The sequence below is a fragment of the Corvus hawaiiensis genome, chromosome 1 (genome assembly GCF_020740725.1).
Source record: "Corvus hawaiiensis isolate bCorHaw1 chromosome 1, bCorHaw1.pri.cur, whole genome shotgun sequence".
Classification (NCBI taxonomy): Eukaryota; Metazoa; Chordata; class Aves; order Passeriformes; family Corvidae; genus Corvus; species Corvus hawaiiensis.
Window position 1 is genome coordinate 33,137,521 of NC_063213.1, and position 15,910 is coordinate 33,153,430.

The window sequence follows — 15,910 nt, forward strand, 5'->3', positions numbered from 1 at the left end:
ACAAAAAATGGTTCCATTCTCCCCTTTTCCCAAATAAAGCAAAAGTGTTGTTTTAGGCAGCTTGTCCAACTGCATTATGATAGAAGTCAACATGCTGTGTATTGAGCTTGAGCACAGGGAGACATATACTAGGTTTTACTGTGTTTGCACACCTCTATGCCACTGCAAGTTTTTATTGACTATTAATTTTATCCAGCGTTGGATTTTGTTTACACTGTGTTTTCACAGCTCTTCAGAGCTTATTGCCTTGCATATTTTTTGTCTATTAATTCTTTCCAGAAGTCTCATTTGAAGTCTTGCATGTTGAAAGCATTTCAGTCTTAAAAATCAAAAGTCATATGCCTAGCTCAGATTTCATCTTTCTACTTTGAAATCATCTATAACATTAAATGTTACTAGATGTCCTCCAGATATAAAAGGTCTTAGAATAGGCTTTCCATGTTTCATTATCTGTGTTTTTGAGAAGTGAATGTGATTAAATCTGTATTTAAATAGCTGTTTTAAAAGCTTTGAACATGCGGCAAAAGTAGGGTAAGTAGTCCTTTGTCTGGGAATCAGGCAGGGAGGTAGATTGGAAACTGAACAGCTGGGCTAGAGAGGGATGATCAGTGGTACAAAATCTGGTTGAAGGCCAGTAACCTGAGGGGTCAGTGCTGTGTCCGAGACTGTTCAGTGGCTTTGTTAATGGACTGAATGATGGGGGCAGAGCGTAGCCTCAGCAGGTTTGCTGATGGTACAGAACTGGGAGGAATGGCAGAGTCTTTCACGTGGTGCCCAGTGACAGGACCAGAGGTGATGGGCACAGGCTGAAACACAGGCAGTTCCCTCTGAACATCTGGAAACTTCTTCACTGTGAGGGTGATAAGCACTGGTACAGGTTGCCCAGGGAGGTGGTGGAGTCTCTGTCCTTGGAGGTATTCAGAAGCTGTCTTGATGTGGACCTGGGCACTTGGCTCTGGGTGACCCTGCTCAAGCATCAGGGCTGAATCTTCAGAGGTCCCTGTCACCCTGCACTGCACTGTGATTTTGTAGAAAGTGTCTAAAGGTGAGCTAGGGTGGTGTGGTGAAGGCAGTTCCTGTCTGTGAAGCAGCTGTTTGATGTGTCAAACAACTGGAAGATCAGTGAATGAGACAGAATTATGCAAAGAGGAGAAAGCTGTCTCATGTTAAGCCAGCTGAACAAAGGATTGTTTTCCAGAAAACTAAGTTGCTTCCTGAATGATCTTTAGGGAAGGGCAGTTCTTCATAATGCTGGACAGGTTACACAGTATCAGGCTGGTTAAATGTTTGTGCTCATCCATTTCTTGATGCCTGATTTATTTGGCCTAGGTGAAAGTGCTGAGTGTTTGCCAACATCAAATGAATCTGTACAGTTACAATATAAAATGCTAAGAAATTAGCGAAACCTCTTTCTTTAGACACCTTGTAATTGAGTACTTGGACTTAGGAATTTCCTCTACATGCTTGCTATTCTGGAAGATTCACAGGTGTTCAGTTTTCCAGCTCTTAGCTGTTCTTGAAATACTGACATCCTCTTAGGTGGTCTGGTTGTTTAAGCAATAACAGTTGCACTGGTTATTTTTCTTAGTGACCTTTCATAAGGTGTTTCTGAGTAACTTGAAATGAAGCTGCTTTTGAAAAGTCAGAAAAACAAAATGATAAAATATTCTTTTAATGTGCAATTTCTAGATAACAATTACGATTTAAATTAATTATGTCCAAAGTTGATTTACTCTTAGTTTTTTTTTTAACTGTGTGCTTCTTTATGGGCTTTTCTGCCCTGTTGGTTGTGGTGATGGTGGTAGTAGTAGTAGTAGTAAAGTTCTGTAGTGAAGTTCAGAAATAGAAGTATTTATATATTTTGTGCCACTGTAAAATCTGTACTGATTTTTTTTTTTTTTTAAGCACCTGAGTAATAGCATTTCAGTAATTCTTCCTGGATTGTTGTGGGTGTTTAGAACTGCAGCTGAGGTCATCAGGCCAGTTAATGAATGCTGATGCTTTTCATAATTGTTGTGTGTTGGATCTTAGAGGATGCCCCATCATTAGTTTGTAAATTTTGGAAGGGAGGACAGGTTCAGCGTATTTTGTCGATATTTTATTTTCTGCTGCTTCCAACTACGTTTTGGCCCTTTGGTTGTTCTGCTGTTTCCTATTGTAGAGTGAGAGTAAGCTGCTCAGGGAGCTGCAGTTGAACATGATAAGCTGTTCTGGGAGCTACCCCTGCTGGACCCTGTGACTTTGGTCCAGTGACTTTTGCTTCCTTCATTGCAGCATCATGGAGGCATAGTTGGCTTGAAGGAAATAGGTCATGAGTGCTAGGGAAGGGCTTTTAGATTGCTGTAGTTCAGACATTTGTTTTGTGCAGAAGGGGATAAATGACCAGCAGCCCTATATAATACAGCCTGGGAATATCCTGGCCCTGGCTTGGGCCTTAGGAGAAGTGTTCAGGTGAACCCAACTTTAGGTGAACAGTCTAAGTGAAAATAAAATCTATTTCCTTGTCCTGTTGTTAGTGGAGGTTCTTTTGCCTGTTCAATGTATTCCCCGGGTTGGTGCTGATTGATACCCACAGAAGACAAGCTGGATTCTTTTTTGGTCTGATTGATGTGTGCTTTCTTTAGTAGGGAGAGGCTGGTAATCCTCCAAGTAGTACAGGACTGGCTTCAGCATGATAGAGAAACACTGGCCCTTAAGGCTATTGAGCCACCACTGAGCAGATCACTTCTAAGACTTAAGCAAGCAATAAGAAACCTTTTTTTTCTTCTTGTTTTGGTTGGTTTGTTTTTGTAGGGCCAGGAAATTATCAAGTGGTTTTAAATGAGCTTTTTCTATCCTACTGGCTGCTGAGCAGAAGTAATTTTTTGAGGCTGAAAAATCTGACTGTATGTGCAGTACTGATCCAGAATTTCTTGGATGGAGGAAGTTAAGAAGGGGAAGATGGGACTTGTGACCAAATGATAGATTAACACTCAGTACATTTATCATTGAAAGTTTTAGATGTTTGAATGAAGTATAAGTTAATAAGTGACAATTTGGTTTTATAGACGCAAGAAGAATTTAAGCAAATTTAACATAGGCAGTTATCTTACTGTGATTGAGGCCAACACTATGCTTTCATCTAGCAGACCATGAAAGTTTGTCTGCAGTATTATGTTAGCATATCTAATTTATTTTGAGGCTAAAAACTATTATTTGCATATGGACAAGAAATTTTGTATGTTGTGTTCTTTCAGCCCACTGCGTGAATCCCTGCACTTCCTATTTTCCCATTACCAGCAGCTTCTGGCAGCTGATGGGCAATAAAAATGATAATGTTCTTTTTTTAATAAAGAATATTTTCATTGTCTGGAATGCTTTCTGGTGAAAAGAAGTGACCTAATGTTGATTTTTCATTGGAAAGTAATTCACTTTATAACACATTTTCAAGAAAGGATTTTTAATAAAATAAAAATATAAAGTAGCGCATCTTTGCAAAGGGAGTAACTCCCTTCTTCTGTACAACTGCATTTTAGAAACATGTGATTAGAACCTTTACTTCTCTTAAGTTGAACAAATAGGAGTTATTAAATTAGGGCTCAGTTCAGTTTTCTCATCTAATTTACTACTTGTGCTTCAAGTTAGGCCCAAATTTTGCTGTTGTTTCTGTTCAGACTTTTAACCATTTACATCCACACATTTCCTCTTTTTTATAGGAGAAATTATATTATCCGAAATGAACATTTTGAAAACAAAATGAAATAGCTGGAGAAAGACTTGAAGTATTCATTTTGAAAAAAAAAACAGAACAACCAAAAACCTTGAATTGATTAAAAAAAAAACGCATAAGGAACAGCACCCCATGAAAGATTCTTCTTTTGAATTATATATATTCAACCGTTCTAGGCTCCTTATGTAAACAAAATAGTGCTAAATTCAGAGGCTTTGAACATCAATGAGGTTTTATAAAAGTGTGACAGTACTGTAATTGATTTGAAAAGCTGTGGAACTGTCAAAGTTCTAACATGTCCATGAAGTGACATTTTTGCAACTGTTGGTAAAAAGGAGGTTTGCTTATGTAGCACAGCCTACAAATTAATTCATTTCACTTCATCCTTCCAGATCCACACAGTGGTCCGGCCTATTTGGTACATTAACTTGCCCTGGATAGTACTGCTGTTCTTCTTAGAGTGTTTAGTGAGTCTTTAAGGATGAGAGTAGAGTATGCTGTATTTTTGGAGAGGTGGCTGGAGAATTTTAATAATCTGAGGTAGTTTGTGGTTAGTTTATAAGAAAGATAACACACACTACCTAATGGGTGTAGTCAGCCTAGTGGGAGCTTCTGTTGAGAGACTTTATTTTATTGTCTCATGCTTTAATTAAAAAAAAACAACAGGTAATGGTACTATGAATGAAGTGTATCCAATTAGTGCAGGTTTGATATTTCTGATGTGTGAAGCCTTCTCATTAAAAATAGCTTGGGAAAACATGTAATTTATACTTTCTTATTTAAGGTTAGGTCAAATATGGGTGAGATAAAGTGTTCCTGCTCAAACTAAGCTTCAACACAGCAAATTTAGTACTACTTCTTTTAAATACCTATTTCATATTTTTATGAATATTTGCTTAAAGCCTCCAGCAAATTGTCTTTAGGAAACAATGCAAGCCCCAGTTCAAGAAAGGAAAGGGTAGGATTTAAAGCAGCATTAAACTTGTTATCCCCAAGTCTGTTTTTCTGATATGTTTCAGAAGTTTGCAGTACAATCTCTAATCTGTATACTACTGATAAAAACTCTAAATGTAAATTGGAGATACAATACTGTAAAAGTCCAGTTAGCTTTGCTGAATCATCTTTACTTGAAGATTTTGACATTTGAGCTACAACTTTAAAAGTTCACATTAATGTGATTTTAAAATTTTTTTTTTAAATTCATTTAGAATTGCAAATGTAATGTGCAATATTTGTTGAACGTGAATAATTCTTAGGAATTATATTCTGAAATATAATATGTATTGTATATAATATTATATTACTATATTCTGAATTATAATACTATGAATTATAATCTGAAACTTTGTGGAGAAGCAATAGCAGAGGTGTTTCATAGTGTAATATATGTTAGGTTCCTTGTAGAGAAATAAAAATGAGTTGTTCTGCATACAACATTACAGAACTGTTGTCTAGGAATTAATTGATTCTTGCATTTCAGTTGTTTGGATGGCTCTTCTATAAAATCCAGCCCAAAACATTGGTCTTTGCTATTTTAGCATTGATGACAATAGAGGGATCTGCAAACCTTCGAACTCAGTGGAACATCATGGGAGAATTTAGCAATTTGCCACAGGAAGAACTTTTAGAGTGGATAAAAGTCAATACCAGACAAGGTAAACTATTTAATAATATAGGATGTCCCCATTTACTGTGAGATAGAGCCATGGAACCTGTCATGAATGACCGCAGAGGTGTTGCCACTGTCTGTGGCTTTGTTATGTCTACTTGTCCACATAACAGCTATCTCCAATGAAAAAGAAGCACCAAAAGCTTGCTCCAGGCTACTAATCTGGAGGTTCTAACCACTGGGGTAGTATTTGCAACAAAAGCATCTTTGCCAAGTCCCATTAAAACAAATTTTTACTTAAATGACACTGGTCCTGTATGTGGGTCCATGATCACCATTTTGCTAGAAGAGAATTAAAAATGTATGTGTGTTGTGGTTGCACCCTTCCTTTTCCTAAAACATGTCAGAAAACTGGTCGGAAACAAAGTAGTTGCCATGTTAGAAGGAAAATATGTAAAAGACGTGGTGGACTGAGATTTTATTGCCCATTTAACACTGGTGAAAGAAGTGACAAAAATAAAGTGTGTTGTTATAATGAATATGTTGTTCTACCCACTCAGGAAAAATAAGATGCATTAAATCTCCATTCTTAGATGCTTCGTTATCTAGTGGCTTATATTGAGTTCAAGGTTAAAAAAACCCAAACTAAAAAACTGATTTTTCTGCATTTCCTGTTGATGCCCATGTACGGCCTTTTAAAAAGGAGTACCCTACCCTCTTCATGGTTTTTCTACAGGATTACTGTTCAAGTATTTGAATTGCTTCTCTAACTGTTCAATTCCTCATTTCAAAAATGCCTTTGATTGTGTGTTTCAGATGCAGTTTTTGCAGGAGCAATGCCTACAATGGCAAGTGTTAAATTGTCTACACTTCGTCCTATTGTAAATCATCCTCACTATGAAGATGCAGGATTAAGGTAAGTTTTGCAGTTGATGTTTTATTGGTATCTGCTATTCATTCTCATAATGTTTGTAATACACAGTAGGAATGGCATGAGGTTATGTTGTAAAATTTGTTAAAACCTCATAGAAGTGGATTTGTTGTTTCAGTCAGATTGAAAACTGATGCATTATTTCTTGAGGACTTGTGTTCATCAGAAAGTATATACTCCAGGGACAGATATGGTTTCAAACTTAAGTACAAAAAAATCAGGATTAAATTAAGGAATTGGATTTAATCTGTACAATTATATCCTTTCTTCATTCTAGTTACTTCTGACATTGTAGAGAGATATGATTTTTTTTTTCCCAAGATATCCAGTTTATTTATTTTTGTTAGCTTTCTGTGATTGGCTGTCGTTTTTTTGTGATAATTGGTTAATTATTGAAGCTGAAATTTTGTAATGGAGTTACTGAGATTTGTACTCTTGTTATTTTCAAAATCAGGACATTTGCCTAAATGGAAATTGATTTATCTGAAAAGGTCATGAATTTCTTTTACTAAATTTAATAATTAATCATTTTTTTGTTAATTTGGTGAAACTGCTTAAAAAAACTCCAACACAACAAGAAAACAGCAAGGTAGGGATAAAAGAGAAAGGGCAGGGATTCATTTTATATGCTTTATGTACTTATTTCTCTGCCTGGCATTAACTGGCTTTAACTTTTGGTCAGCCCTGAATTGGTCAGACAGAGGGACTTGGATGATCGCTATAGGTTCCTTTGAACTGAAATATTCTATCCTAGTTAAAAAGACACAGGACAGGGCATGTGTGGGGTAAATAAGGTGCAGGCAATACCTGTATCAAGTATCAGAAACTGAATGGGACTTAACAGTGTCATGCTTTACACATTCAGAGGAGGACATTACTGGATGTGATAGGGACTGGCCTGGGTTGGAGGGACCCTAAAGGTCATCTGGTTCCAAAACAGGATCATGGTGTCCAAGGGCTGATTTTGCTTGATCACGGTAGGCAGACTCCAGGTCTTGTGCTCCGCATTTCAAAATGTCCCAGCAAGGGCAGTGCGACCATAGTGACACAATGAGGGTGATCTTTTGTGGAGACTTGGCAGAGGATTGATTCCTTCTGATCATCTCCAGTCCAGGCCAAGGTCATTTCTAGCCTTGAGTATTACATGGTGAATGCATTGCTTTGATATCTTTACACTTTCAGTTCACAGTAATCATGGATCTTGTTAGTTGTCTCCTGCTACAGAAAAACCAAAGGGCTGTATATGTTCTTCTTGGAATCATATTTGTGAAGACATAATCACACTTTAGCAAATGGCACTATTAATGTAAACTTTGCTTTAGCATAGTTACCTTGTGAAATAAAAAAGTCTTCCTCTCCAGTCTAAGGTTAAAGCTTACATTTTCATGCTATATGGCAGCTAACTTAGCTTCTTCTTTTTGAAGGGCCAGAACTAAAGTAGTGTATTCCATGTACAGTCGAAAACCTGCAAACCAAGTAAAAAGGGATTTGATAAAACTAGGAGTGAATTACTACATTCTTGAAGAGTCATTGTGTGTAAGCAGAAAAAAGTGAGTAATCTCCTTCTTTCTCATAAGAATAATACACCCCTCAAATATGTAGTCTAAGATTCATATCAAGTGGTAGGTTGAAAGTGTTGATTTGTGCTTTATTTATTAAAAGTGTCAACATACATTTCTGTCCAGCATCTCTCGATAGTAATTGGTGTAATTGACTTTACCCTCATAAACAACTTTTTGTTCTTTGTGTGCACCTGGAAAGCTGTGTTGTATGTATTTTTAAACTTCACTGTAAAACACTGAGGAGATTTACAAAGGAAAGAAGTCATTATTCTCTGATGACAAGAACAGATGTGTGTGTGTAATGAAAGCCTAGTATGAATAAAAGGTGCAGAGTAAAAGCTAATTGGAGCACCAAAATATTACAACCACTAATAGTCACTAAAAATTTTGTCACATTTAAGCTGTTCCTCAGAAAGACCTATGCTTTTTCTTCCCCCTCCTTTCCCCTTGATTTCTCTTTCTGGCCTCCAGAACACAATTAGTTTGGATTTTTGATTCTATTTTCTTTTCATTTAGAATAAAATTAAATGCATCTGTTCAATTTCTTTGCTATTATCTTTGTTAAAATTGGAAAATTCTCAGTAAATCTACCTTTGAAAGATAGCTGTACAGGGAATTTATGTTGGCTATGATCTTTTATAAAAAGCAAGGAGTTACTACTTTAAGGTGTTTTATTTCCTGAGTTTTCTTTAGAAATGTTAGGAATGTGTATACCACCCTCCATTTTATAAGAAGATTTAAGGGTCCCTGGTAATGTATAATGTATTGTATAATTTGAGTTGTTTTATGTGCTTCCTCCTCCAAATTAATTATTAATTACATAACTACAAAAGCCAGATGCATTTTACACATTCTCAATACTATTTTTAAATTACTACTATATTTATTGATTTTGTAATCTGATAATTTTTCTAGTATAAAGACAAACTTAAAAAAATACAGATGGCACAATCAAGTATTCATGGAGCACTATGAGGCAAGCTTCATGGGGGTTTTATGGCATTTTTTCATTTCTCTTTTCATATTCCTCTTTTTTAGGCCTGGCTGCAGTATGCCTGAAATTTGGGATGTCGAAGATCCTGCTAATAGAGGAAAAATTCCTTTATGTACCCTTATGAGCAAGGATTCCAGGCCATATTTCATCACAGTATTTGAAAACAGCAATTACAGAGTCTTGAAAATTCCGAAGGAATAACATTTCAATGCAATGAAGCATCAGTCTTTCAAATCTTTAAACTAGTAACTGTAAGAATTCTAAATCAGAAATACCTTTTTTACTAGACTTAAAATGGAAAAATGTATATTTCATTTTTTACCATTTTAAGTGAATTCTGATTATAGAAATATCTTAAACCTAACAGTTTGGATTTCTATTTCAGGGTCAGTCCCTTGAGATTTGCTATGCAAATGATTATATGTTTGCACATTTTATTTAACACTGATCCAAAAAGAGCTAAAAGTAGCTATGGAAAAGTTCGTAGGCGGACTTGAAGCTTCATTTTTTTGGTGCATGTTATTGGAATCCTATTGATATTAAAAAAGAAGACTAATAAGGGTAATATTTGCAGTAAGCAATAGTTTAGCTTCTCAGTGTCCAAGGGTTTTTAGCATTCTTATGCATTCAGAATAAGCTGGCATAATATACATGAAATTCTTAAGGGAAAATGCTTTATTCAGGAAAAATCTGTCATAGCCTTAGAAAGATACTAAAATAAATCCTTCACTGCCTTAACTAGACCTTCAGCGCCTAACTTGATAAGAAATTACTTTCAAAATTTAATGCCCTTTTTCCTTTCCCCATATATTAGATCCTGCCTGGAGTTCATCATCAGCATTAAAGAAAAGTGGAATTTATCCCAGTTGTGATATGGGTGTAATCAGTTGTGTGGGTATAATTGCTCCAGCGTTATTGGACTGGTTCTGCTCTTTTTCTGTCATCTTGATGTCACACCAGTATTATAATTAGATATTAGAGAACTCACTTTGCGAGATACCCAGTGCAAGGACACCTTTTAGTTGTTTAACTGACTTGGTAGGATTTTTGTATGTTTATTGCTGTTGGGAGCTGTCACAGTAATTGTGATTCCACAGCATAACACTTCTAAGGTCTGATGTTTCGCCGTGTATCATTCATGGTTTGGATTTGTTTCAGCTCAGTTTTTTTGTTCACGTCAGTCTATTGGTATGATGGGTCTTTTTAGCCCTAATAACATCTGGTGATCCTGGATGTTATAGGAACACCATCCATCACGCCTGTAACAGTGTCAATTAAATGGGAACCTGTGATAAAGTAGTAGTATAACAACTGATCAGTATTCTAAAACGTCTTATTTTTTTAAAATCTGTTTTATTGAGAGGGTGAGGGAGAATGGCTGAAAATGCATTAGCTTTTTAACTTTTACAGAATAGATTTTGGAAACATTTCTATAAGGAAACTCACAAAAAAAGGGCTTTTGGGAAGTCACTTTTTAAAATGTTAATTGAATTCAAGGAAGCAGGAAAAAATCTTTATATAAACATTGTGACTAGTGTTTCGGCACAAAAAGGTACTGTATTTTTATGAAGTTTATGCCAACTGTTGACGTGTACTTATGTGGTTAAATAAAAAAGAGAAAGATAGAAATTGTTCTCATGTTTCTGGTAGATGTTACGGTTCTCTTATGTCTGTTAAACTGAAATTCAATACAGTTACCACAGCAGATACGACTGAAGCTGAACTTTCAACTAAAAAATGCACAGAAGGGCTGCAGATGATTAAACCGAGATCACACACCTCTTTCTGGCTTCCTTTTTATTCAAAATATCAGTGCAGGAATATGTGAAAAGACTGGTGGAATGAAGAAGCATTCAAAAGTTAAGGCTCAAAGATGTGCGTTAGTAAAAATGTTCATCATTTGATGAGGAGGTGACTATTACTCTGTACATGGCCAGACACTGTAAATTTTCAGCTCCAGGGATGTTATGCTGTCCTTCTCTTTGAACTGCTCTGAAACACAAATAATTTTTGTCATCTGTTTGATATTAATGTGATAAAATTTAGTAATGAAAAAATACAAAGTAAAAAATGCAATATATGATTGTGAGGAAGAAGTAAGTGAATTCTTGAATCAGGTGTCTTATGAATGTCTTGTCATCTTAGTAATATGCTCTCAGTTTCAAAGGAAAGAATTTTTGTTTAAATAACGCAACACTTAACACATAGGAGCACCATGTTAACATTATGCTTATCACTGCAACCTCAACCAGAAAACCCAAGTTGGAGGCTTCTTAGCTCTCTTTTCCCTTTGCAAGATCCTAATCAATAAATGTAACACAAGTAAGCTCGGCTTTAAATACATGGAGGCCTTGAAGTAATTTAGGCACAAGACTAGAATGCTGCCATACTTGAAGATAGTTTCCATTACATTTTTGGAGTATTGGATCATTGTGCTGGTTTGGGCTGGGGTCTGTGTTTTGGCAGAGCCATGGCATGCTGCCACGCTGGCCGGGATGTTGGGGGTGTGTGGGAGGTGGGGAGGAGACACACCCAGGGCAGGTGGTCCAAACTGACCAAAGGGACATTCCAGACCACCTGGCATCATGCTCAGTGTATACCAAAGTGGGGAGAAGAAGGAGGAAGGGAGGGATATTTGGAGTGCTGGTGTTTGTATTCTGAAGTCACTGCTGTGTGTTATGGGACCCTGCTGTCCTGGAGATGGCTGAACACCTGCCTGCCCATGGGAAGAACTAAATTAATTCCTTGGTTTTTGCTTGTATGTGCAGCTTTTGCTTTCTCTCTTAAACTGTCTGTATCTCAGCCCACGAATTTTCTGGCTTTTGCTATCCTGATTCTCTCCCTGATCCTGCTGGTAGAGGAGTGAGCAAGTGCCTGTGTAGGGTTTGGCTTCTGGCTTGGGTTAAACTATGACAATCATACAGATCGGTCTGTTGGAATCTGAAATATTGCTTGCTTTGCGTTAAGTTTTTTCAGTACAATGGGCACAATTACAATTTGGATAATTGTGCAAGCTTAATATTTAGTATGGAGTCCAAATGAAGCACCTTTGTGAAATGAAGGTGCTAAGTCCTACTCAGTACTGGCCTGCACTTCATTCTATTCATATACCATTACAAAAAAATGTTTTGTTGCCTTTTTTGCAGTTCAGTTGAAGCAGTGAAATTGAATCAATCTCTTGGATTTTTATGATTAAGACACGGAGTTCCACAACACAGGGCTTGCTCCAAGTGAAGAAAACTCCTTTAGCAAAAGCAGATATGTAAAGAGTATAAACACAGGGCTCTCAGAAGTCAGCATTGTTTTCTTGCATAGCATGCAGAAGTTCTAAATATGAGAGCTGGTCAGCTGTGCAGAATTTGCTTGGGTAGTGAAACCTCTCAGTGCTACAATAAATTCTCAGCTGTAGCAGTACAAAATCAAAGTCAAGCATTGTGATAAACTGTTTGTAGCAGAGCTTTAAGCTGACCTTTTAGGTTGGAACAGAGTAATAGCAGGATTTACAGGGTTAGGCAGAATCTCCTTCTCAGCAAACTGGCTTGTTTCTGATCTCATGCTATAATTCTCCATTATGGATGTAATTCATACAATGTCTGAAATCATCAGTTGTTTGAGTGGGTTCATCATGTAGTAGTTCAACAACTTTATTACTTCCTGTTACAGCATGTATAGAACACTTATTGCCAATAGATCATGAGATATGGATAGAAAACACAGAGTGAATGAATAATATTGATTTCATATCTGGCTGAGGATTCGGGGAGGATCCCTGTAGCCAGTCTTCCACCCTGTCAAGGTTATTAATGTTTAAATTGAGTCTTGAGTGCAAGCAGCATTTTTTTTTGCCTGGTTGGTAGGAAGGATGACATCCAGTTTTTAGCCTGAAGAATATGCAAACACTGACTGGATTGCATTTAAAGGTGATACTGAGCCTGCAACAGGAAAGCCTCTCTCCTCTAAGTGTTCTCCTGAAAGGAAGCAAATCACTGGTTCATTCTTTAGGCTTGACCAAGCTTATTTTCAAAGCCAGTGCACCAAATTCTTACTTCCATTATTAATAATTCCTGTGTTTGAGCACCTGAACAGTATCATCTTCGTGTTACTGAGCAACCAGTTGCTCAGCTTCTCTGACTACCAGTCCCTAGAGTGTCTCGGGATGCTGTTAGCAAACATTATTTGCTGGCAGTTAGTGTCTTGCTGTAGGTATCTCTGCCTGAGCTCTGCAAAAAAATCCTAGCCTCTTCTGAAGTATTGGCTTTTATAGTTGTTAACTATTTCTGAAAGTCCTACTTCAGTTTTTTTCTTGGCTAAAGCAAGGTAGCAAAGCCTGAAAATAGCCCAGAGTAGGATGTCTCCTATTTTTTTCCTAAATTAGCTTTATGATGGTGTTTGAATTGCTGTCTTGCTTTTCTTTTATTTGGAATGGTAAAATGTAATGCATCTATAGTTGGAGTTTATCTTCCACTGCTTATTAAAAAAATTTTGAAAAACCTAAAGTTAGAATCAAGATTAGTAAATGCATTGAGTAGAAATTGGAATACTCCATTCCTGGAGTATTTCAAAGGCCGTTCGACTCAAAACATGAGTTGTGTAAAAGCACTAGGTGTAGATGTTTTCCTTGACCTTAATTTTCTTTGTTCTAGATCCTTGCTGGGTTTAGCTGCAGTTATCATGCTACTGGCTGCTGCATACAGAATCTTTGATTTCATATGCTTTGGCTATTTTTGTGTTAATACATAATTTAATCATAGAATGGTTTGGGTTGGAAGGGTCCTTAGAGATCATCTAGTTCCAACCCTGCCATGAGCAGGGATACCTCCCACTAGTCCAGGGTGCTCAAAGCCTCATCCAGCCTGACCTTGAAAAATAAAAGGAATAATTATTTTGAGAAGGAATAAATGGTAACAAGATGATCAAAAGCACTATTCCACAACTTATTTATTCAGACCTTTAATTTTAGAGTTTACTACCTTCAATGCTTAAAACCAATGAAATGTTACTTAGCAAGTGGTGCTTACAGAATCTGTAACTAATTTTTAAATTAATGAGGTCTTGGCTATTTACTTGAAGAACTGCAGGTTTGTTTCATCCATTAGGTTTTGCCTGAAATAAAAAGATACTGTAAAAAAGCTGTTGAATTAGGAGCTTGTGACATGTATTGTCTTATTGCCTTCCTTTGAACCCTCGATGTGCAGCTGAATTCATATTTGAATTTAGAAAGAAACCTGTCAGCACTGATGTCTTGTTTTGTAAGGTTGTCCTTACACACAAGAAGTAGTGAAGCAATAAAGTTCCAATTGAAATAAATTGAAAAGCATAAATACTTGCAATGTCGAGGGGCAGCCGGGCTGTCGAAGGGAAACATGGTTTCAATAAAGCCAGACTTTATTTGGAATGTCTCTTTTTGGTTGGTTTTTTCTTTTTCCAGTGTTCTATTTAATTTTTTTCTGTTTACTTCCATGCTGGGAAATGGAATAAAACTGAACAGAATAGACTTGAGAAAAACTGTGTAGCTGAAACTGAGAAGATGTTTGTATCTTCCAAAAGTGACCTGGTTTTAGTAAATCTTGTCAAAATGCTTGGCTTACACCAATGATCGGAGCACATGGTCTTCTGTGTGGTCTTGAACCACTGATTTAGTGGGAGCTGGATTTGTTCTTAGGGAGGACTGCATTGCTACTACCCTAAGCAGCAAATCCAGACATGGGCTTTGCTGAAGAATTTCTTCAAGCTGCTGGGAATCTGCATGACATTTTTTTTAGGTCATAGTGGCTGGTGGTTTGACCAAGTTTCCCAAGGACTTTGATTGCATCTTAAGAGCACTTTGGACAAATGTAACATACTGTGTCATGATGCAGTCCTTTGAAAGGAGTATAACCTGGTCTGACTAATGTACGAGTCGATGTGCAGAGGAGGCACTCTGGACAAAATGAGGGATTGTTGGAATTAATCACTGGGAACATAAGGAACAAACTTTACTATGAAAGAGGCAAAGGAATGGCTTTTCCAAAGTTGTGAATTATGTTGTGTGCCTTCATTCAAGGGTGTGCAGTCCTGGTCCAACTTCCAGAAAAAATGTATCGGTCAAGTCAGTCACTCAGAAGTGGCTACTTAAACTGAAACTTTCACCCCAAGATGAAGGGAGAGAAACTTACATCCTACAAGTAGCTTACTCCAGGCTATGTGTATAATAGTAGTTATAAACAGTAGTAATAACAGTAAATCTTGAAAGCGTTTCAAGAAAGAAATAAATGTTTATTTTGAAAAGATCCCCTGATCCTCAATGAGCACTGCTTCAAGCTGCCCTTTTGCTTTGGATGTAGGACTAGAGTTTGTTAATTGTTTTTTGCTGCCACAAGAAGAATTGCACAGTCTGAGGCTCCTTTTTTTGTTCTCTTTCCAAGACTGATGTTAAAGCACATTAAGACAAGTCACTGAAGAAGTAACAAGAGGATGTTGCTCTGCTGTGCTAAGCATTTCAGTTGGAAAGCTTTCATGAAGAGCTGTGCTTAATGAACATGTGACCTATGCAATGCCCACTCCTGCTCTCAAGAGTTTTTGAAACAAAAGAGGACATCCAGTGTGTTTAAAACCACAAAACTGGAGTGGTCTGTGGTTGGTGATGTCACTTCATATCACTATTGTTTATCAGCTTAACTCCTTGGTTTATCTGTGTGTTACAGGTGTGTTTTTTGAATCGTTTCAAATCATGTAGACTCCCTTAGCACGTGGTTGCTGTCACCTTTGCTGTCAGTGAGGTGAGGCACAGAACTTCTCTTCCCTATTGCCTCACACTGTGCTTCCCCCTTCTTCCCCTGACCTTTTTTCATCCCCTTATTACCACTATGCTTCATCCAATGCCTTTGTGTTAAAAGTAATACTCCACTCCGTGACTCAAGGGATTTAAATCTCTGTGCAGAGCAGGCAACTATGATGGAAAGTTACCTGTTCTGTGCTCCCCTATTTAAATTCCACAAATAAATAACAACAGTGATGAACCTTTTGATGTTGCTACCACTCTGTAAATGCCTACAGTTCCTTATGGAACTTTCTTCTGCAAATTTGTGACAGGAAATTACAGAAAATATACACGAAAATTTTACTG

The 15,910-nt window shown here is 37.0% G+C and overlaps 1 protein-coding gene across 1 annotated transcript in view; it reads left to right on the forward strand.

The window, feature by feature from the left end:
- DPY19L1 (dpy-19 like C-mannosyltransferase 1) overlaps positions 1-10,434 on the forward strand; it is a 45,549-nt gene extending 35,115 nt beyond the window's left edge. The window contains exons 20-23 of the mRNA XM_048299151.1: positions 5,190-5,364; positions 6,135-6,234; positions 7,674-7,799; positions 8,850-10,434. Coding sequence (XP_048155108.1) covers positions 5,190-5,364; positions 6,135-6,234; positions 7,674-7,799; positions 8,850-9,006 — 558 coding nt within the window. The 3' untranslated portion in view covers positions 9,007-10,434. The remainder of the gene's footprint in view (positions 1-5,189; positions 5,365-6,134; positions 6,235-7,673; positions 7,800-8,849) is intronic.
- Positions 10,435-15,910: the final 5,476 nt, after the last annotated feature.